The 25,146-nt window shown below is 35.5% G+C and overlaps 1 protein-coding gene across 3 annotated transcripts in view; it reads left to right on the top strand.

Annotated features, from left to right (window-relative positions):
- The window catches only part of LOC106869075 (mediator of RNA polymerase II transcription subunit 13-like), a 151,542-nt gene that overhangs the window by 20,049 nt on the left and 106,347 nt on the right, over nucleotides 1-25,146 (top strand). For all 3 annotated transcript variants that reach the window (XM_014914599.2, XM_014914597.2, XM_014914598.2), the window contains exon 2: nucleotides 4,571-4,820. In XM_014914599.2, coding sequence (XP_014770085.2) covers nucleotides 4,571-4,820 — 250 coding nt within the window. The remainder of the gene's footprint in view (nucleotides 1-4,570; nucleotides 4,821-25,146) is intronic.

The following is a 25,146-nucleotide window of genomic DNA, read 5'->3' as shown; positions in this document are numbered from 1 at the left end:
TAGTAAACTGAATCAAACCTAATATATTACTGGTACACCACCCCACTAGCCTTTCACCATGGTGCTGAGAGTTGAACTTGAAGCGTGAAGGAACATAACTAAACATGTTGAGACCGTTTCATTTTCTTTAAGTCCTGTCTACTTTCTTCCTCAATGGTTTACAAATTCCATTTTGTTTCCATTTTTTTCTTTTTTAACAATATACAGCGAAATTATAAGGTGTGAAAAAAAAAAAAGAAATGCAAAAAAAATACTTGCATCTCATTTACATTTAGTCATTCGTATATAACCCCCCCCATCTTTCTCCTCTTCCTTCACTATGTCTGCCTTCTTCTGGATCACCTTTAATTGTTAACTATATACATATATACTACAGTGCAGTAGACTTCCTGTATGAGTGAGCTGGTGGTGGTGGTGGTGGTGGTGGTGAGAAGATTTGTCTTTTCAAGTCTATTTTATTTGCTGTCCTCCTCAGTAAAACAGCACAGATCAGAACCAAATGACCTTTTCAATTGTCTGCACTATCATTTCCACCTACTCTCCCTCCTAGTTTGCTCCTTCAAATTTGAGGGAGATTTTTTATGTTTCTTTCCCCCTAACCTGCCCCTATGGTGTCAGCCATCTTGCTGATTTTCCTTCCTCTGACCATGATATATGTGCGTTTGCGTGTGTATATTATACATATATATTTGTTGTGGAGACAGAGATCATTCATGAGTGTTCATTACTCAATTATTGTGGTCCACTCTATTTTGGGTTAATTAGACTGGAGCCAAATCAATTTGCATTTTAAATTTGCTATCTTACAATGCATATTTATTAAATTTAATTACTGAAATATAAAATAATTATATATATGTATACTTGTGTACATATTATATGTATACCCCTGCATGTATTATGTATGTTTATATATATATATATATATATATATATATATATATATATATTGCTGATAACATTAGTTTTCATCCAGTCAACAAAATTAAGCAGTGTTGACCCTAGTTAGTAACTTTGATGGCTGACGGTTTGGGAAATGTAGGAGCTGTAAGCATTTACTTTTTTTCAGTGGTGCCTCAGCATGGCCATAGTTGAATGACTGGAACAAGTAAAAGATAACACACACACACATATTACTTAGAAAGAAAGGCAATAATGCCCCCGGCACCTTTTTAGGGTCTCCATGGCTGGTAGCATTTATGAACGAAAAAGTATCCTGGAGACCTGACTTGAATATTTGCTGTCAAGTAGGCTTCTCTGGAGCACGCAAGGACCAGGTGATGGTTTTAACTGACCCAGGTAGGTCACAGTAGGATTCAGTCTTAGATTGTAGAGCAATGATAAATACTACAAGGCAGTTTGTTTGATACTCTAGTGGCTCTACTAGTTTCCTGCTTTGCACTTAACTTATTTATGGATACATATCTGTTGTATTGAGTGTGTATTTATATATCTCTATGTTAGGTGCAGATATGGCTGTGTTATTCAGGAAGTTTGCTTTGTAACTACATATTTTCTGGTTCAATCCCATGGTATATGATGCATGCACATATATGTGTGTGTCCTTGAGACGTAGTGTAGCAATTGCAAACAAACTTCACCATCAACCAAGCGAAGTTGTGTTTGCCTGCATTCTTCTGTCCAGGCATTGTCCATTTTGCATTCGGAGGAATCTCTTTGGAAACAGGTGAGGGTTGGTGACAAGAAGAGCATTTGGTGGTAGAAAATCTGCCTCAACAAATTTTGTTTGACTCAGTATGCATGGGAAGCACACAATATTAAAATGATTGCATATATATATATATATATATATATAAATGCATGTTAAGCATACTTATATACATTCCAATGTACTTAATAATTGTCAGGCAGCAGGACAACTTGGTGGGAAAGTTTTATCAAGTGAATAAACGAATTCCCAATAAATTTTCTTGGTACATTATTACAAAATAACTCTAAGGGGGAGAAATTAATGTTTTAAAAAAAAAACCTGTTTCTCCTACTCTGTTGTGTGTGTGTGTATTTATTACCTGACAATGCATATACTTTAAGAAATATTTTTTCTACATGTTTTATTTGTTATTACAAATTGATATGAAAATTGTTGTTTTTAGAATTAGGGCATTGGGCTGTTGTAAATGCAGCATTTGATTTGATTTTGCTATATTCTGAAGCCAAATCCTGTCTGTAGTTGCTAAAATGTGACTAATTCATAGTCCTTATAGTATCAGATAGACTACCTCATACTTGTTTCAACTCTCTGCATACACAATTCAGATCCCACCAAAGTCAACTCAACCTTTCAGCCTTCTGGGGTTGACAGCAAAGTACAAATCCAGCATGGTGGATTGGCACAATTGGAAGAACATCAGACGGGATGTCTTGCAATGTTTCAGTTCTTTACCTGTGATGATGCTGGTGCTCAGTTGAGTTGCTCTTTGTCTTTTCCTTAGACATCTTCAGTGGATATGGGGAATGAAGACTTGCACGAATGGTCAACTGTTTGTTTTGCACAAAAGAAAGCTTACTCAGGCCTGCACCTTGGAAAGGAAATTACCAGCTACAGAAAAACAATAGTAAGCTATCACTGAAGGAGGCCCTAGATTCTCCTTGAAAGATGATTTATTGGTTCCCAAAATTAGAAATGTAGCATTTAATTTGTATTGTTTATTGTAAGTTAACTTAGGGAAGAGGGACAATGCTCCTGAATTGGTGTGAGTGATGTGGCCAGTGTCCACCTTGGTCATTATCATATGGGTTGGGAAAGAATGCCTTCATCTGAATGGACTCTTTTTCAGGTGTCAAAGGACCAAGTGGTGCTTGCATTAATGGGCAGTGACAGGTTGGTCCTATGTTGGCAAGTTTAAACCCTACAGCAGTTTACTGTATTATTCACACCACCCGACACACCCTGTCAATGACTTGATAAAGTGATGTTGGTTTAATTGATTTATACCCCTTTCATCTTTTCATATTGGTTATGTGTGTGTGTGTGTGTGTGTGTGTGTGTGTGTCTGAGGAACTGGCTGCATGTCCCAGAAACAACTCTAGATCGACAGGCTACTGGATGAGCCAAAAGTAAACAGTTCACTGTGCATTTGTATTGAGTACTTCTCCTTAGTTAGTCATCAATGGATATATATATCTTTTATATTTTACTTGTTTCAGTCAGTGGACTGAAACTTTATTAATATTATTATTATTACTAGAAATAATATTAATAATGTCACATCACTAAAGATGGAGTGTTGAGATTTGCTTATTCTACAATTCTGGTTCCTACCTTCTGCTAATTCTCCTTTATGCTTTTCAATTGGTCTCATAGGTTAAAAATAAAATGTAGATTTATTTTTTTAATGCAAAAATCTGAAGAAAACTACAAGTGAGATGTGGTAACTGTTTCAACTGATTGAATTTTCTATTCAACTCCTACTATGTACAGGTTTTTAATATGACTAATAGATGTGGCGGCTACTATCACTTCAAACACTTTCCCACTAAAGATGTTTGCCAATCGTAAACAGGCACAAACATGAAACGGACAAGTGAATAAAAATACTCTTTGATTAGTAAGCTTTTAGTGGAGATTTTTTTGAAAGTCAATCACAGGTTAACATATCGGTTCTATAACATTTGCTAATTAATTGTTGCAGTTGCAGATGTTTCTAATTGAAATTGGATAAGATGTCAAAAGAAAAACAGTCCTATTGCATTAGTTTTATAGATGTTTGTAAAAAAGCAGGTTTCAGTTGGTTCATTGCTGATGTTTTGTTTTTCTCCATTTTCGATAGCCAGAGATAAAGCACCCCCCTCCGCCTACAGACCTCATGATTAGCTTGTACTTTTTATTGACTTGTAATAACTGTCATTTTGATGTGTAACTTTAGTATTTCTTAGATTCTGTTATGGTTTTGGTAGTTACCTTCTAGTATTTCTAATGTAATGATGAATGGAGGGCTTTCATTGGAGTTGTGTTATGGTAGTTTTGTTGTATCAGTGTTCTAACACGATGTCAATGTGTGTCAAGGTATTTTACAAGCAGTGGTTGCATTATTAGCTGCACTTGTGAATTGTGCTCAATCTTAGTGGATCGATTTTTACTCCAAGACTAAAAAAAAACAAAACAAAGAAATGAAAAGAGAAAATGGCAACATTCCTGGTTATTATTAATTTCCTAGTTCTGTTTGATGTCAAATTTTAGGGTGGATCTTGTTTGGGTATTGATATAATCATTCAACATGTTTGATGTGTTAAAAAAAAATATACAACATCTGTTATAAATGTGTTTCATTGTAAGAAATTCAAGACCATCTTTGTCATTCTCTATCTTATTTCTTAATTAGAATATTTCTCAATGTTTTTTTTTTTGCATTATTTTTTTTAATATTATATTGAAATAAAAATTATGTAATTTTTATAAAAAAATGATTTTATTGATGCAATATTGAAAATATAAAAACTAAACATATTTTCATTGTAAACACTTGAAATGTTTATGGAATTAGAAGTTTACTTTTCTGTCTGGCTATGTTGTGAATGATATCTCATTTGTTTTTTGTTTTTTTTACAGACTGATCTCTGCGGCATAAAATGGCGTAAGTTGAATGCAGATAACGTGAGTGTGGACCCACTGGATGATCCAGTGTTGGATTCCTACACGAGGTGTATCCAGTCAGATATCTTGTGTGTCTGGAGACGGGTACTACGCAATTCAGAGCAAAGGTTACCTGACCAGTTAGCATACGGCAAGGAATTATGGATATTTTGGTACGGGGACAAGCCCCTTAGTTTGGACACATTGCTATCCCCCAGTTTGAAAGGTAAGTTTATTTTCTTTGTTACTTTTGTCACCCCCCACCCCCACCCCTCATTATATGCATGCACATAACTACATATAAATACACAGATAAGAATGTTTATCTTTCTGAAGTGGACAATAAAACGGATCTTGTGTAGTTTGAACCCATGACCATGTGGTCTGCCGTAAAACACCTTACCTACAAAATCGTATTACTGTTTTTGTAAATCAACTTAATCATCTTCTAAAAGTTAATTATTTAGCTTATTTCATTATATCTTTCCATTGATGAAGCATTTAAGTCTACACCCACATCAGTTTCACCCTTTGTAATATATACGGGTTTTTAATTTTGTTTTAACAGTCATTTTAATTGAATGCTAAATTGACTTCAATTTTTTTTTGTTTAAGTGTCTTAATTAAATGTAAGCTTATCATTTGAAAACAAAGAGGATGAAAATACGACAAACTTGATTATTAATTAGCCTTATTGGGTTAATCAATCGCCAATTATTTATCAGTGTCAATTTAAAACATTTGATTTCAGTTTTCAGTTGTTCATTACGAAGAGGAGAAATTGTTGTAGAAATATCTATTTATCAGTGCGACATCTTTAATTGGAACTTTCAAAATATAATACAAACTTAACAACTATTGTCGTCTAATTTATCGAACAATACTCTTGACATTTTGAAAATACTCTAGTTCGTTTTATTTTAGTTTTGCACTGATATCCAACAATTCGATGTAATTATAACTTTATCTAAACATTTCCTACATGGAATGTTTTATGACAGGCAGTTTGAATGTTAAACTTAGAGTGGAGACATGCTGCAGACTTAAATTTGATCTGTGGACCATCGTCGGTGGGGTTTGTGTGTAAACAATATGCATTGATTTATGTGCAATCAAGTCTTGTTGCATCCCATTTGGTATGGAATTATTTATTAGTGCACACAGCTGTTGCAAGATAGTTTACAAATTGTCAGCACTATATAGATTAGGTCCTCACTGTTTATCACATGTCTGGATCATATGGTGTATTAATGTGTGGATGGAAGGAAATGGTGAGAAGAGATCTTGCAATATTCAACTTCATAGATGATATATTACAAGATCAAAAGGAGTGGCTGAAATGTCGTTTGTTTGTAGAATTGATGTCACTTTAGTTCTTGTATTCTTTAATTAAACATGTTTGTTAGATTATAATTTGTAAACAGTCTGTAAGATGATGATTAACAATGAACTGAAACAGATCATGTTTTCTGAAGAATAATATTGTCAGTATTGTTTTGCTGATTATTGTTGTGTGCTGGACAGGTCAACTATATTGATGGTTTTATAAAGTTCTTTCGAAAATTAACTTCAAACTTTGCTGCAGTTTGCAGCTGTTGCTCTGTTGGAAACCAACAACGGTGCTGGGGTTGGCAATTAGATTCTTTAAATATGCAGTCAGTGATTCTTCTAAATCTTTATTTTGCATGGCATTATATGCAAATCTGTTGAAGTTAATGTTGACAGGAAGCCTCTATGAAATGGTAACTTAATGTTCCTCAAGTCCTGTTCTTCCATCTTAAAGTAAAGGACACATTAGATAATGTCGTCCTAAGGTACTGGTTGAGTAAAAAACTGGATGGTCATGGCTGGAAGCTTGATCATAGCTCTGCAGGCTGAACTGGAGATGAACAATTGATGCCATCTAGACCATAAATTTATGCTGTTATGATTGTATATATTTACATCTTGTTAAAAATGTGAATGAATGAAGTTGTCACCTTTCACACCTTGCAATCTTCCAATATAACACTTTCTCACTGTGATATGTAATAATATCTAACATTATAAAATGTGATATAAACAGTATGTCACATTGTAACACATCTATTGTTGTTACCATATCCAATTCCGAATAGTTAGGAATTGTCCCCTTGTCATCATGGTTGTCTACCTACAGTGTTCCAAACAAGATATTAAAATCTGCAACAATTTTTATCGAACAATCTGCAGCCAACCATGCCATCCATAATGACTCTGAGTTGGAGCTTTTTTCTAAAAGAGAGAAAAATAAAATGTACTTGCTTTTGCCCAAGTTTTTACTCTAGGTGTGTAAACAAATCAAAGATGGAACGCCTCTGGTGGTTGATCTGTATAAAACTGTTCTTTGAAATGGCAACTTTGTAACAATAGAGAAGTTATGTTTCTCACCTGGTAAGAGCTGTGGATATAATCACAGCAAACGTGTAGTGGTGGTGAAATTGTACTTAAAACAGGCGGTAGTAGTAATAATAGCTTTAATTTACTTGCATTACCTGAAAACTGATTGGAACAAGGTCAGTGGAACAATGATTTGTAGTTTACCATGTTGAAAACTGGTTTTGTTTGTATGAAATGAAAGATGAGGGGAGGTGTGTGATAATATCCAGTATAAAGGTAAATTATTTGTGGATAAATTACAAACCATTAACAAACATTTACAAAATTATAACACGCATACATTAAGTATGTTTGTTTTGATAAAGTTTTTATTATAGAGCTGTGCTGTTGCATAATTAGAATTTATTCTGGTTATTTGGTGCCATTGCATACTAGTACATAGTTTATACATCATCTGTATATACTTCAGTGAGGCTGGTTTGATTTTGTTTTGGAAGTGACATGAATACCAGACATTGGTAAGCTGCAACAACTCCGAAATATGTATCTATTGCTCTTGTGGTCACTTCTGAGGGCAATTTCATTTCGTCTAGCTCCAAAGTATATTGTGGTTTTTTAATACTATAAGCAGTGGTCCTCAACCTTTTTGATATCCGGGCTGGGTCCAAAAGCCTAGACTCTTTTAGTGGGCTGCACCAAAATATGTAAAACATAGGTCAAGTCAAAGAAAAATTTATATTTATTGAGGGCCATATGAGGATGTATGAGCCACAGTTGAGAACCACTGACTATATGTCTTGAAAGGGATTTTTCCTACATGAAAAATTGCAACTTCTGGGGTTTAAACATCACATCACATGTTACATATGTTATATTGAGTGTCTTTATGAAGTGACTCTCAGAGTTGAAAGAAACAAACAACAAAAAGAGATAAAAGAAAAAAAAAAACAACTGGTTTTCATAAACTGCCATTTTGTAGGAGGATAGGAAGGAAGTCATCTCAGAAATTTGAGAAATCTTAGAGAACTTTATCTGCAGGCTTCATCTTGTCTGCCTGTCTGTGTATTTGGTGTTGACATTGTAGTGATTTGTAGATCAAAGACAATTGTGAGAAAGCGTTAAAGCAGTTGTCTCAATTAGACACACACATATTTTCCAACTGCTAGGTTTTAGGTTACATTGACATATTTATTGTAGCAGTTTATTCTGTTGTCAATATTTGACAATCACTATTGTTATTGTAAATTCCTCTGCTTTGTTTAAAAAAAACAAAACAACTCATTCTGATGTAAATAAAATAGTAAAACATGAACAGGAGGAGGTAGGGGTAGCAAGCTGAGGGCTTGCTTGTTTGGTGTTTAACTGTCACACAGAGGAGAGTACAACCTGGTGGCTTGTACCATGCTTTCACTGTTTGTTCTAGGTGCTTATGTAGTTGCAAGCAGATATAGATCCCTTCCTGGTTCTCGCACCCTTAACCCAGTGGAACAGCTGGAGGAAGAAAGGGGTTACACTAGCACTTGATCAGTATTCATTTTCAGCTGGGTAGAACTGGCACAATGTAAAATTATGTACTTTATTCAAGGACACAACAGAACATTTCCAAGAATTGAACCCATGACCTTATGATTATGGACTCAAAACCCTAACCACAAGGCCATGTGCCTGGTGAGTTGAGGGAAAGGGCAGATAAATCAACTAGTAGCAACAGCAATTGTAAATAACATTTAAAAATATTTCATATAAAATTTTTTGTGTATATTTGGCAAAGTTCTTTCCTTGTTTGAAGATGTTATGTGTAACAAATGCAGTTTGGATGTATTTTCACTGAATTCAGTTGAAAGAAATTTTTGATGGATCATTTCTAGTAGTTTCTCAATGTCTTGTGTGGTCTTGCAGTGTCTGTTATCTTCAGCGAAGACACTAATATGTATGGTGATCACAATACATAACTGTCCTGTTTAGTGGTCTGTCAAAGAAGACAGAGATATACCATAGAATGTTAAATGTTTCATATGAACAAAATCAATATGTTACACGTTTATGTTTCCTCTTAAATTTATTGCTAGTTGTAATTATTGTCTTATAATTCATGTTCTCAGTTTAAAACTTACAGGCATGCAGGTAGATTTGCACTTTACCACTAAGCTATCAAACTGTGTTTTAGTGTTGGTTGGACTGAGTTACTGCTATTGTTGTTTCACTATATAGGACTATCTTATTGATAGCATTTAACACATAGGTTGATTTATCTATCAATCCAGTGCTTTTGCTATTCACAACCAGCTCTAACTTCCTGTCATGTTGACTTAATTGTTTGTTTTGAGAACTACAGCCAAATCTTAAGCTTTAGCCAATAAATTAATTTACCTGACTCAAAACTCAAGATTATATGTGTGTGTATGTGTATATATGTATATATATATATATATATATATATAGTATGTCGTGAAATACACCATTCAGTGTAGTTTTTTTTTTAAACATTGTTTTTAAAGTAGGATATTCCTTGATAGAGTATTTCAATAATATTTTTGTTACTGTTGAACAGATTTGGGAACTTCTGTTTGCAGCATTGGCTTAGAGACAGTATGTGTGAATTAGTTATGTGAAAACTTTGCCTAAATATGTTTTAATGAATGACTAAATGTGTATGGAAAAAATATTTGAGGTCATCTAATCTCAAGTGTTGATTTATTCTGTGAGAGAGATTTTGTTATGTCATTCTTTCAAGGCAGTTTTAAATAGACTTTCAAGGAAGCTATCTGCAAGGAGTTGGGGGAAGGGATCAGATTTTAATGATTTATTATAATTTCAATTTTTTTTTCTTTTTCTTAAAACTCTGCCATCATAACCAGATGGTGCAATGTTTGAAATACTAATTAACTTAGCAGAATTCTCACAATGATGTGATTTCAATAAAAAATAACTGAAAATGGAGAACGTTATTTTTTTTTTGTCTTTAACTTTGAAGTTTAGGAATGCTTGGAGTAAATTTTCTGCTAAAAATTGTCACTAATTCTATATTCTGATGTGGATTAAAAACAAAACAAAATCGAGAAAGAAAATTGGTTTGATTATTTGCGTTTGCTTAGTACTTATGATTACTGTTAATTAAAATTGTGAGAGAAGTTGTAATAAATTGTCAATTGTTTCCACATCCAGAGTGGGATAGGTATTAAACAGAAATAATGAGGAGTGCTACAAATGAAAGTGTGTGTGTGTGTGTTGTTTACTATTTTACAGGTTAAATATATTTGTCTATGGATTACTGCTGTGATCAAACTTTGCCCAAAAGTCTGGTCTTTAGCATGAAGAGGGAGGTAGATTGGCAGAATTGCTACAGCATGGGCTCTTTACATTCTGAGTTCAAATTCTGCTGAGACTGACTTTGTTTTTCATCCTTTCAGGGTTAAAATAAGTACTTACCAAAACTGGGGTCAGTGTAATTGACAAGCTTGCTCCTCCAAAATTTCAGGCCTTGTGCCAAAGTAGAAAGGATTATTATTATTATTGTGTTGGGGCAAAAAGGTTAGCGTTTCTCCAGCTCTTTACATTCTGAGTTCAAATGCTGTTGAGGTTGACTTTGTCTTTTACACCCTTTTGGAGTTAATGAAATAAGTACCAGTTATGACCTTGGGTTGATGTAATTGACTTTCTGCTCCCTTCAGAATTGCTGGCCTTGTGCCAAAATTAGAAAATAATTATTGAAGTGCAATGGATTGATAGAATGGTTAGAGCATTGGACAAAATGCTTTGTGCTATTTCTTCAGCCTCTATATTTTGTGACCAAATTCTGCTGGGGTCTACTTTGCCTTTCATTCCTCCTGGGTCAATAAAATAATGTACCGGTGAAGTACTAGGATTGCTATGGTCAGTTAACCCATACCTTCAAATTTTTGTCCTTAAGCTTATAATTAGAAACATTATTATTACTGTGTCCAGTTGTCTTCATTTTTGTGGAAAATTGCAAAATATTCTGGTAAATCCTGTTTATGCTCAACTCCAGCCAAACAATAGAAGACTGTTTTTGTCATTTTTGTCTCAGATGGGTTTTGATCCAGCAGTCCTGTGATTCACTCGTTAATGCAGTCAGTCTGGTGGCCCACAAAATGGTATAAGAATAAAATTAATTTAAGAACTAAATATTAATTTGAATTTTAAGTACTCTATACTTTTAATGAATCCAAATTATTGAATAGTTATACTCTTTGTTTTTATTGTTGTTTAAATGTGATTAATTATCAAATGTTAAGTTTATATGTTAATGGGCTAAAAGGCATTCCTACCATGACCTTCCTGTCTTTTTGTCAGGAATAATTTACTTCTTTGAATCCATTTTTTTTAAAGACTTGTCTACCATATTTCTATTGAAATAATCTGCCTTTGTTTCAATTAATTTTGAAAATAATGAATTTAATAAAACAACTTGGTCATTATTATAACCTAGTATTTGGAACATAGATTAAAATTTTGATGGAAGGTTGTTTTAATTTAGATAACTTTAGAAAGAGGAAGTCTACATCATAGAATAAGGAGTGGTGTCAGGCAGGTTGGTATCAGAAGGGTTGATGTACTTAATACCTCAGCGTTATACCATTGGCACACTGGTTTGTGGTTACATCATATTTATCCTCCCTGACATCTCATTCTAAATCTAGATTTAACATATCTGTTGATATCTGAGACAGAGTAATGCTTGTCTGTCTGTCTCTCTCTCTCTCTCCATCCACTTAAGTTTGCAACTGATACATGCCAATGATTGTTGATAGCCTGTTTAATAATACATTAACTATAAATACCTACTTGAACTAGTAACACATTTTATACTAATAGTCTTTGTTGGTTTCGTTTTTTGTTAAATGATGAACAATAACTTCCTTCAGCATTAACAAAACTACTTTTTTTTTTACATCATAAGGATTTAGAAACTCTGAGGGAACGTGAAATGATTTTTGTTTATAGTGGCGAGACTACATGTACATAAAACTAGAATTAATAGCATGTACAATATTATTAGCTTAAAAACCCCTTTGGATAGAAAAATCAAAGGTTGCTCATGGGAATTGAACCCACTTCTTCTGTATTAACATGATAGATGTTCTACCATTTTTATTAAAGCAGTCTTTCAAATTTCTCTGCAGGTCTGAGTCCCCATAGGCAGCTTCTGCTTCTTACGTTTTGTCTGATAGTCTAAACTGGTTAAGTTTCTGGCTTAAATGAAATTATTTTAAATCGGCTAAAATCTCATATTCTTAGGAGATATGTTTAATAAATATAGACTGGGGGCTTTATTAGATGAATTTAACAAATTAAATTTTCATTTTGATTCCTTGTGTTCAGTTGGTGATCTTTATTTACACTCTAAACAATATTTGTTATTGTGTTGACTCTACTAAAATTATGAAATTGTCAGTTCTAGGAATATCAAAATTATTATTGAGTAAACTATAGCTTTAATCTTTTAGAGGTACAACAACAACAACAATGATGATGATGATGCAATACCAGGCAATGGCTCTCATGGTTTTTGATCTTAACTGATTAGAAGTGATATCATGTACATGATTTGTCTTGGTGTAAAAGTTGGGCTACAGCAAATATTCTGCTCAATACTGCATATTTGCTTACCAGTTGAGCATGTCCCTTTAGTGGCTGGCGTTACGTGTATCTCTGATCCTGAGCAGGCGTACTGGGGGAGCATCATAGCCATTTGTTGAGAGGGATTCTTTGATGTTTGAATAAATCATCCCAGGAAACATGTTTTGTTCATCATCCTCAGAGAATCCTTATTCAGGAACCTATTGAGCAGAATGAGCTGCTCGACCTGAAGAAAATTCTAACTGAGCTTCCACCTGCAAGATAATGCACTGTTTATCTTGATATTGATGTCACTATGTCACCTGCATATATGGTTGTGATTCATGTGCCTGGTGTACCCTTAACTGACAGGTATGGGTACATTGGGTCATGATGGGTACATTGGGCTTTATATATTCGTATCCCAGCATCACTTTGATGACATGTGCTGCTTTCTCACCCATTAATAATAATAATAATAATAATAATAATAATAATGGTTTCTGATTTCGGCACAAGGTCAGCAAGTTTTGTGGAGTTAGGTTATTTGCTACCATCAACTCCAGTACTTGACTCATACTTTATTCTATCAACCTTGGAGTAATGAAAGGCAAAGTTGACCTCAGTGGGATTAGAACCTAGAATGTAGAGAGTGAGTACTTTAATAATAATAATAATAATAATAATAATAATCTTGATTTGTGAACTAATTGTTCTTCTCCGTTGCTACTTTTACTACTGTGTGTGTGTATGTGTGTGTGTGTGTGTGTGTGTGTGCAATTAATAATGGACTCCCAAGCGTTTTTATTGTAAATTATTGACTTATTCTGTTCTATGTGGATTATGTTGTACTTAATATGCCACTTTGCTTCCGTGCTTTGAAGTTACAATAATATTGATGGTATTATTAGGCTGTGTGAACTAACATACTAAAGAGTTTATATCTTTATGGCTGGTAGCTTGCAAACTTCTTTACAGGCAAGAGTGAGAGAGGGTGTGTTCATCTCCTGAACCGAACGATTTCAACGGTTACATAGTGAAAATTAATTAGTGATGCTCTTAATCCATATATTGTTCTAGTTTATCATACTTTTTCGAAACATTCTGTTTGGTTGGGTGCAAGTTAAAAACAAGAACAACACAAAACTTGATAGTTTATGTTTTAAAAATCTGTTTATCCCATAAGTAAAATTTATTGAGTTTTTTTAGATAAAAATTAAAATATTTTGTTAAGTTATATATTTATGAATCCCTGACAAATAACTAGATTTTTATCTGCTCCAGTATATTTAATTATGGTTTGGAATTATATTTGTAAGCTGTGTGTGAAAACGGTATTTCTGTGTTTTTTTAATTTTATTTTAGAAAAAAAAAGAAAAAAATCTTATTTACATCTGGTCTAGTGAAAATGTATTTACATTTGGTGTAATGTAAGATTATAAATATATAGGTCAGGTATTTGTAATCAGCCAGTAACTGAATTAGGCAGTCATTGTGGGTAGAAATTATTGACGCCTTTCAGCTCTCTTCTCCAGTCTCTATTATCTTTTTTAACCAATTCATTTCTTTCCCCCCCCCTCTCTCCTTCCCCCCTTGGCTTCTCAAATATTTACTGCACCGAACATATTCTACAGTTACTCAGACAAGATTCAAGGAGGTAGTAAGATTAATAACAAGCAAAAGAAACAGCAAATCTAAGCTATTTCTATTGACATTCTTCCCCCTCCCCCCACTCCCAGCCTCTTTCACTCTCTCTCTCTGTTTCTCGTATATATATATTTTCTTTCTTTCTTTCTTTTCTTGTGTGTGCTTCTCCTCTAATAATTCTGTTATTGGTATCTCAGCAAGAGGACAGGACTGCTTGTGATGGCACGCTTGTGCTATTAAAGCTGTGTTGGTGATGTCTGAACATAACTACTGCCACTAGCACGCTTTCATCATTTTCTTGTTTTATAATATTGATTTCTGCCTGGGTTAAAGCAGTGGTTACCAAATCTGCCATTACTGCTGTCATAAACAAGAAGAATTCGGGATGTTGTTGCCATTACTAGGCTAAGGATGACTTGGCGATGGAGTCATAGCTGTTATTAAAGTTGGCAGGGAGGTGGTGGCAGCAGTGTGTGTGTGTGTGAGACGGAGGGAAGGAAGGAGCAGCAGAGAAGTGCTATTGGACACCACTGCACTTCCCATTTCTCTTTCTCCTGCCTTTTTTTCTTCTTTTTTTCTTTTCTTCCCTCTCCGTTTTTGAGAACAGTGTGAACATGAACATGTTACGGTGCTCACTTCTTCCACTGTTTAATATGTGTGTGTGGTGAATGGATTTATGATTGTCAGTGGCGGGAGACGAGGGTGGAGGGCGGGGGAGCTGGCTGGCAAGGAAGGCAAAAGCAAATGTCGGCTGCTCTATGCCAAGAGCTTGATAATTTATTATTTCCACCTCCTCTCCTTATTATACACACTCTTATTCAATGCTTTCAGTTTTTCTTATAAATTAATTTATTAGTCTCTTTAAAGATATTCAATTGATTTTAAAGAATTCTTCTATTTTTTAGGGGGGAAACCCTCCCACCCCATGCTTCAAAAAAAAATTCTCTCCTCACTTCTTTATTACTCAAGTGACCTCCCCCTTCACACATACCCTTTCTTTTGTATTTGCTTATTTGTTAAGTGGGTATATTTTAGCTGTGTGCATGGTTTAACAGTACTTAACAACATTCCATGTGTGGGTTGGTGGGTTGGTAAATTTCCTCTCTTCTAGAATGGTATCTGAAGAACATATTTATTTAGCAACTAACTAGCTTGCTAGTTGATGTAACAGTCGAAATGGCCTAGCTTGCTGGGTGGATGGCTGACCAACCCAGCCAGCTGTGCAAATGTGAAGAAGAAACCACTGTGTGTGAACTGCACTTATATATCTATATCTATCTATCTATCTATATATGTGTGTATATATATACATATATATATATATATGTATGTATGTATGTAGTTGCTGGAGTTTCAAACACCAGACTCATCGTAAATTATATTGCTCTCTAAAATTAATGGCCATTTAGTGACAACTCCCCTTTCTTTCTCTTTCACATGCAGGTTTTCCTTTCTGTGTGTTGTTAGTTTGAACTTAGGAAATGAGGAAATTACAAAATAGGGTCACATCATTGTGCAAATATTTGATGCTATTTTTGTCCAGTTATTAACTGGAAGTGGACTCATTTCTAATTTTGAGCTTTTTTTTCTGAAAAAAGCATTTTCTCATTAGGAAATGTTGTCCAGGTCAACATTATTTCTGCTGAATGAAAAAGGGTTGTGGAATGAAGTGGTAGCATTGGACGGGTGCTGGACAAAATCACATTGTAGTGTTTAATTGTACTAGAGAAGTACTTGAGTAGATACAGAAGTTTGTGTCAAAGAGCAATATTTTAAGCAAGGTGGCAGAATTTTTAGCATACTGGCCAAAATGCTGAATGGCATTTTGCCCATCTGAGTTCAAATTCCACTGCAGTTTGCTTTTCATCATTTCAGGGTTCGTAAATTAAGTACCAGTTGTATACTGGGGTCGATCTAACCAACTGCCCCAAATTTCGGGCCTTGTGCCTAGAATAGAAAAGATCATTTCAGGTTTGATAAAATAAGTACCAGTTGAGCACTGGAGGTCGATGTAATTGACTTAAGCCCCTTTCCATGAACTTGTTGGACTCTGTGCCTAAATTTGAAACCAATATTTTACGCTAGTATTAAAGTGCAGGCCTGGCTATGTTGTTAACAAGTTTACTTAGCAATCATGTGATTCTTGGGCTCAGTTTCAGTGAGGCACCTTGGACAAGTGTCTTCTCTTACAGCCTCAGGTCAACTAATGCCTTATGAGTGAATTTAGTTGGCAGAAAGTTTGTACAACGTTAGAAACAATGATACAATCCTGAACGTGGTAGAAGCAACTTTGCAAGATGTAGTCTTAAGCCACCTGGAAATGAAATGATGACAAAAATAATATTAGATAAATAAATAAAATATCTAAAATACATAAATTCTAGCGGCTGGTTTAGTTTCTCTGCATTTTAATCCATTTGTTACCAGCACCCCCTCTCCTCCTCTACTTCCCTATTTTCATTGCTCTCCTTCCAAAGAACACAAGTGATAACATGTAAGGGTTATTTACTGAAATAGTTTATTACAAGATAATAAAAATAACAGCAACAACAACAACAACAATAATAATAATAATAATAAAACCATCCATTTGTGTAAAAAGATATTTTTATTTTCCAATCTGTTCTTTCAGTTGCAACAAACAGCTGTTTATCTGGTTGCAATTAGCAAGTAGCTGTGGGCAAAGCCTAGTTCTGGCAATATATAACAACAACAACAACAACAATATTGTTAAGGTTATGTTCTATTGAGGTGTTGATGGTACTGTTGATTTAACCACTAACCCTCTCTCTCTTGACCCCCACCACACTTCTTCAAGATTGGGTGGTTGGGTTTAATGTTATAAACCTTCAAAGGTACTGTAATGTTGTATTGTTTGGATTTTGCTTTCTGAGAAGGCTGAATGGATTCGCTTTGCATGTCTCAAAGAGTGTTTACAGTATACTGGTCAGGTGTAATAAGTGAATAACACTGGAACCTTTTGCCTGGAAGTGGGGGGGGGAGAAGCTGTTAGGTTGTTATGTACTACTACTACTACTACTACTACTACCACCCTTCCCTACCCCCTCCATTCTCAAAGCTATGCTTGCATGCTTTCACAATCCACTCTATACTTACAGCCAATGCCTTGAAAGTCTCTATAACATTTTCAAGTGATGACATTTCACTTTTTCTTCTTTTTTTTCCCCTCTCTTAAAGCATCATTTTTCTTTTATTAAAACCATTTATATCTGACACAGGTGGTTGTGGAAGGGGGGGGGGTCTCTCTCTCTAAATGCTAAGAGTTTACAATTAGTTATTTAATACAATACACAATGGCCCATTTCATAGAGTTTCTCTAACATCTCTGTCCTTGAAAGTGTTGTCTAGATGATTATTATTTTTTCCCCCTTTTTTTCATTTGTTTAATTTTAATGAGTTATGTGTTTATTAATTAAGGAATGTCTCCAGCCTTTCTCTCTCTGTTCCATGAGTTTTTATATTTCTTATAACTGTGACTTTTCATTTATCAATTTAATCTCCATTTTCTTTCTTCTCATTATGTAGAATCTATCTATCATGTGATTGAGTCTACACAGATTTAAATAATAATAATAATAATAATAATAATAATAATAATAATAATAATAATAGGTTCAAATTATGGCACACAACCAGCATTTTCAGTGGAGGGGAGAGTGAGTTGTATTACATTGACCCCAGTACTTGGTCAATACTTTATATTATCAACTCCGAAAGGATGAGAGGTGAAGTTGACTTAAACAGGATTTGAACTCAAAGTAAAGAACTGGAGGAAATGCCACTAAGCATTTCATCCAATGTGCTAATGTTTCTACTAAAAGCATAAGGTCTGAAATTTGGGGGAAGGGGACTAGTCGATTGCATTGACCCCGGTGGTACTTAATTTATCGACCCTGAAAGGATAAGTCGACCCTGGTGGAATTTGCACAGAATGTGAAGACAGGAAATGTTACTAAGCATGTGTGCTAACGATTTTACCAGCTCACTACCTTAATAATAATAATAATAATAATAATAATAATAATGATAAAGCTAATGTTTTCTAATCTTTGGTCCAAAACCCTAGCACGCAACTGGTATTTTATTTTATCAATCCTGCAAAGACGGAAGGTAAAGTTGAACTTGAAAAGATTTGAACTTAGAATGTGAATAACTGAAAGAAATGCTGCAAAGCATTTTACCCACCCTGCTAACAATTCTGCCAGCTTACCACCTCAAAAATAACAACAGTGATAAAAAAAAAAAAAAGAAAGTAAGACTGAAGTTCAAATGCTAAAAAGTTAAGTTTGATCAGTCCACTCCCACCTTGTCGTTCAGGTTGTTATACTATTTTTTATCAGATATTCCAGTTTGTAAATAACTAATCTGAAAGCATGTGGTTAGTTTTGTTTGAGTTCTATCTTTATTTTCTAGTTGTTTGTAACTTGGTTTTACTATCACGGGATAACTAGTTGTGATAATTAGTGAATATTTCCATTGCTACTTTTGTCATTTTGAACTGTCATCTATCTAACCAGGATGTAGGAGCTGTTTCTGCTTTTGCAGGTCATTTTGTTTGTTTGTTTGCATTGCTATAAATTAGTCAGAAGGAGAAGATGGTTGCGGAGTGGGCAGTGGGTGCGGAGGAGGGAGAGATGGGAGCAGTGGTAGTGACCTTTGCAGGCTTTCCTAGGCTGAGATTGATGTGACTGATGCCAGACAAAAAAAAGAAAAAAAGGGGTGTGTGTGTGCACAAGACTAGACTGCTTGCAACAGGGTTGATCTCCACTAAAGGCACTCAAAAACCAGGTGGTGGTGGTGGCGGCGGCGGCATGTTGAGTCATCTGTTTAGGACTAGAATATGGTGGTTCATTGTGTTTGAAATATTAATCTTTGTGGTTGATAGTGTTTGAGATGGTGATATCTGTGGTTGATAGTGTTTGATATTATTGATTTCTAAGGTTGGTAGTGTTTGAAATATTGATCTCTGTAGTTGATAGTGCTTAAAATATTGATTTCTATGGTTGATAGTGTTTGAAATATTGATCTCAATGGTTGATAGTGTTTGAGATATTGATCTGTGTGTGTGTAAAATGTTTTATTCTGTATTAGTAACGAGTGTTACGGAGTAGAAAGTTGCCAGTGAACTAATTACAACACATCTTGGAATGTTACAGCTGCCTGTGTCACTCCTCTCACTATTAAGATAGTTGGTGTACCAGTTGTAGATAGATGAATCCAGTGGAAATGGGATATTTAATTGGTGCAGGGTGATAGCAGACTTGGTACCTTCTGATGTTGATGAAATGAGAACCAGTCAAGTCTTGCAGTCTATTTTGATTACAGCTCCACCTCTGAAATGATGGGATTTATGCCCAGGTTAAAAACTCACATTACCTGTTACTTTTATAGTCTCTTTTAAACTACTTTTACCTCACCTTACATCTTCAACTCCTTGATAGGCATCTTTAAGTGGTTCTGTGCCCCCCCCCCCTTTTTTGTTTTTTTAAAAAACTATTTTTATTCAGGTGGATTTCCCCTTCCCTATCCGATGTTTCAAAACTAGTTTTATTGATATTCTTTCATAATTCCTAATTTGTTTCTCACATGTTAAACTATGTAAAACGTTAGAGAAAGGAATGTGACTATTTCTTGCAATAAATACATCTAAAGTAAAAAATTTTCATGAACCCTTAAAATACTACTTGTGGATTCTCAATTTATTATTTTGCATACGTGGACCCCCCCCCCCAATCTTATATGGAGACCACCAGGGGTCACATGGGTGCTGATTGAGCACCGTTTTAGATCTTAGCGGCTCCCATACCTGTCTTAGTCGGACTAAAGCTGTTTTGTTCCGGAAAGAAAGAAAAACACACACAAAAAAGAAATAATGAAAGAAGATAATCAGTTCCTGCACAGAAGTAGAGTGAAACTTTTATTGACTACACCGAAAGTATGGCAAGCAAAGTGGACCATGGCAGGATTTGAAATCAGAGTGTAGAGAGTTGGGATAACCACCACAAAGCAAGCCATTCTGTTGCTCTACTAACTCTGCTGGCCAAAGAAGTTGTGCTCCAGGTTAAATACTGTAACGTTGAGTGGGGAGAGATTTGAATATTCTAAGGAAGAAGTCACTGTCTTTGGCAGGTTTGGGAGACGAATTCTATTCCATTTGGAATATTGGTTACATGTTGAAAGCGGTGCTTCATTGGAACCAACTAGTTTAGTTAGTTTGGCGTTAACTGACCAATTGCTGGTCAATGATTGAGGTTGTAATTGTGACGGTGGATTTGGTGAATTGCAGGAAAACCCGGAGGATAAGAGAATGGTTGGAGAAGAGACCATTTAGAAGTGGTGGTGGTGGTGGTGGGAGCAGCATGTTGATGCATGATCTTTAGGTGTGGTGCAGTGTTAAGAGCCAAATATGTCAGAGATAAAAAATCTGCCAGGCCTGATTTAGCAGACCTATGACCAAAATCATTTCAACTGTGTGACCATCTTGTCCTTCTGTGTATCCCCCTATTACATTGTGCAAAGGGTGTGATTTGTGAGCGATGTCTAGCAGGTCGAGGGGACCATGCAAATGTTCCTTTGTTGCTCTGAGAGCAATAGTGTTGGTACATTTAAAATCCTGCTTGGACCTTCCATGACATCTATGCTTGCCAGTACCAGTTATGTCCTGGGATTGATACAGTCTGCTTATGGTCTGTTTCTCCTTACAAAAATGGCATTGTTGTTTGGACAGACTGCACTACCCTATTCCTCACACCCGTCCTAAAGAAGCCCCTGGCCTTGTGGTTAACGTAACGTTTTTATGTAGAATGTGCTGGTTTAATTAATACTTCTTGTGCAGACCCACCCGTCCGTGTAATTTCTTTCACCCGAGAAAATGCTGGTGACAATAAGAAGGACCTTGACAAAAATCTTTTATGTTGATGTCGTTTTTAAGTACATTAGTTGTTTTCGCACTTAAAGCGATTAAATCGCTGATCCCCTTTCCTTGTATTAATAACATTGAAAAATCATTTTTATTTTACAAATGAACAGGTTCATTAACTATAATCAGTTTTTGTCTCAGGTGTCAAGCGCACTTTATATGTGTGTGTGTTTGTGTGTGTGTACACACACACACACACACACACACACACACACACACACACACACACACACACTCTTAATCTGAGACAGTTTTAAGTTTTAAGAGCATTTAAAAAGCTAGGTTATTGCTTCATGATTATTAAAACCATCTCATGTGACTAAGGTCGTCATAGTTGTCGGAGTTGATGATAATAGTGATGATGATGATGGTGGTGGTCGTGGTGAGGTCATTCTAGTAGGAAACTTTGAGAATAATTGTTTTAACGTTGATTTGAAAATGAAATGATGTTTATTCAGCTATTTATTTACTGTGTGTACGATAGAGAGAAGAGAGATAACGATATAGAGGTGGGGGTATCATAGGAATGGCCGTGAGTGAGAGGCTGAGGGGATGATTGTTTTTTTTGGCTTTCTGAAACAATTATACTAATTATATAAGCTTGTTTATTTAATTATATCTCTCTCTTTTATTTTAAAATTCAATTCGATGTATATATATATACACACGAAATATGTGTGTATATATTTGTGACGAATTCGACGTTGCTATCCGTATATTTTATTTATGGTGAAGGCATTTCCATCCGTTCTGCCATCCATTTCACGATGTAGAGTTATTTAAAACCGCCTTTTCGCCATCCTATTCGCTCTTGTCCTCTTCTATTTCGTAATTTTCCGTAATTTTGTGTCTAAGTACCTCCTCCTCCTTCTCCTCTCTCATTCCATCACTATCTCTTCCACCACCACCACCTTCTCTCTCTCCTCACGTATTTAATGTGTGTGTGTGTGTGTGCCGTCAGCAGTTGCTGTTACCTATCTCTTCTTCCTTGTTTCTCTCAATGCCACCACCACCACCTTTTCCTTCAGTCCTCCTCATTCTGACTCCATTGCTCATGTTCAAACTGCCAAGTCCTTACCAACTCCCACCTCCAATAGGCAGATTCTTGATGTCAGCGTGTGAGCATGTTTGTTGCACTTTTCAACGATGTACGTGTGTATGAGTGCCCGAGCACGCTTACGCACACTTTGCTTTTCAACCATCGTGTTGCAGTTGTTGTAGTGTTATATATATATATATATATATATATATATGAGAGAGAGAGACGAGGAGAGCTATTGTAAAACAGCTTATTAAGGCGGATTAATTTCAAATGTTTAGCTGAATAAACGTAAATTGTACTTGACCGAGGATATGTAGATATAATTTCTTTTTTTATTGTCATTAAATCAGATTTAGAAATATGGTTGCAAGAGAGGAACGATTTCTGATTTTAATTTAATCGCTTTTAATATCCTACCTACTACATCTTATAAAACAATTAAACAAATAAGAGATAATCACTAAGGTCGCTTCTTTATGTATTCCAATATCTTGAGTAACGATATTTAATCGACTATTTAATACCGATCGTACAATAAACAGATCAAGTCTCAGCGAAAACAAGTGTATTGATGATATATTTATGAACAGCGTGAAATTATAATGGCTGATTTAGATGTTTTTTCTTCTTTTATATATTAATATTTATTCATTTTTAATTCTTTACTAACTACCGTCTTACTGCTATTGTCTAAAAGGTACAGTGTGCGGAAGCTGCTCATTTCGAGCTTTGGAACAAATTGCTTTCTCAGGTTTGGCGTCGTGTTGCATTGTGGGGGTTTAAATATGGCTGCGCACAGCCTGTCCATGTGGTCGTGAAGATCTCATCTTGCACACCCACTTTTCCGACACCAGCTTCCCTTACACACACACACACCAACCAACACCCTTCCATTACATTTCGAGTTTACCGTCATTTTCTATCAATACAATGTCAGCCTGCTATTTCGGTTTTACCACTAAACACGAGAACACTCACGCCTAATGTTTACTGATGCATGCACGCATATATATATATATATATATATATAAAATCTCGAAGCATACACATAAAGCTATAAGCTATAATATGTAAAAATTGGGTTAAGAAACCCTTTAAAAAAAAAAGTAAAAAAGAAATCGAAGGCTGCACGTATATAATTCAGGAAATATTATATATATCACGATTTAATAAACAAAAGAAACAAATTATATATACATATAAAATAATTGTGTGTGTAATTTGTTTCTTTTGTTTATTAAATCGTGGATCTACTTTTTTCTCCCCTGAATTTCCACCCAAAACTCGCTTATATTAGTTAATGAAAACGAATTGACCTATTTAAGAGGTTATGATTCCTTAATGCTCCATACTGTAGCTATAATAGACATTCATATCTGTTGTTTTATCAATAGGCATCAACCTTTCAGTACAAAACAGCATTATCTCCCCGTGTTTTTGTCATCCTCATGTTCCCTCTCTCCCTCTCTCTTTTCTCTCACTGCTCCTCACCCCCTCCTCCAAACCAGCTGTGTGTGTGTGTGTGTAAAGGGCTGTAATGGATTAAGTATATTTCACTTTTATTCCCTTAGCCTTTACAGCGATCGTCTAATTTCTTTATTCACTGCAGGCACGGCTGACATGGCGAGATCTTGCTTCTAATGTTATTTCGTTCATTCGTTCTTTATTCATTCCATTTTTTCCCCTTCTTCCCTCTGTCTCTCTCTCTCTCTATTTTCCCTATCTCTTGTGAAATCTGTTCGTGTGTCGGTAGTTCCGTTAGCTATATTTGCTTGCTTTGCTCTCTCGTGGGTGTTGTATCACTCACTCACTCCTGTGTGCAATGGAGGAAGTATCGGCTGGCTGATGGCTGCCTATACACAAATGACGTTTCTTCTTACTCACTGTTGGAATGTACACCAACCACTTTACTTACTTAGCCCTCTCTCTCTCTTTCTTTCTCTCACACACACACAGGCGCCTTTTTGTTGTTGTTGTTGTTGTTGCTCTCTTGTTATTTGCTTGTATCTTTTTAACAATTTCGTTGATACAATTTTACTTTTTAAACAGGCGTTTGTAAATAAATATTCACTCCCTTCTAGTTTTTTTCTTCTTCTTCAATAGAAACCCCAAAAAGAAAAAGAAAAGCAATTTTTTTTTGTACCTATGTTTCAGAAGCAAGTAAGATGGTGAAGTTGTGATATTCATGCCTTGCCGAATAAGCGAAAGAGGTTCCAAATGAAAATAAGACCCGGGTTACGACTGGCTTGCCCCCTTTATTCTCCCCCAACCCCTTACTGCCGCCTATCGCCACGTAGGAAATAAAAAGTGTTTTTTAAATAGGCATGAAGTGTGTGAGGTTTTAATTTTTTTTATAGAAAGGGGGCGAGGGTATACGGGTGGTTGTGATGTTGATAGCCCCTTTCTCTTCTATATATATATATATATAAAACGGTGTGATAGAAAAATGGGTTTTGTTGTAAGGTGGGTGGGTGCGCTGTTAGCGAACTCGTTACGTCTCGAAGCCCAAGGGCAGCAGCAGCAGGAGGAGAAGAAGAAGAAGAAGAAATAATAAATAAAAAGCCTACTGCGATGATAATGACACCGCTGTTTAGTAGCATTGCTCTAGTCATTGTATCCATGTCTGTTGGCTTTCTCTCTCTCTCTTTCTTGTTTGGATTGCTGTCTTCTGTCTTTTCTAACCTCCTCCTCCTCCTCTCTCTCTGTTTCTCCTTGCTCCCCCACACCTCTTTGACCTAGCTGTTTCGCTGCCGTCGACACCGCCCTCATTCAACCGTTTCACTTTCCCCCCCCCCCTTCCTCTTCCTACCTCTCTTTCGCCTGCTTAATGTTATTTCCTGACTGCTTTGCTTTACCATCACATAGAACCGCTACTATTTTCTCGGACGCTTTTGTCAATGCTATCCACACGCCATTGCACCCACCACACTCACACACACGCACTCTCACCTTCATTACCACCACCTCTCGCTTAGACTCTTGACG

Source organism: Octopus bimaculoides, chromosome 25 (genome assembly GCF_001194135.2).
Source record: "Octopus bimaculoides isolate UCB-OBI-ISO-001 chromosome 25, ASM119413v2, whole genome shotgun sequence".
NCBI lineage: Eukaryota > Metazoa > Mollusca > Cephalopoda > Octopoda > Octopodidae > Octopus > Octopus bimaculoides.
This window is presented reverse-complemented; position numbering and strand designations above follow the sequence as displayed.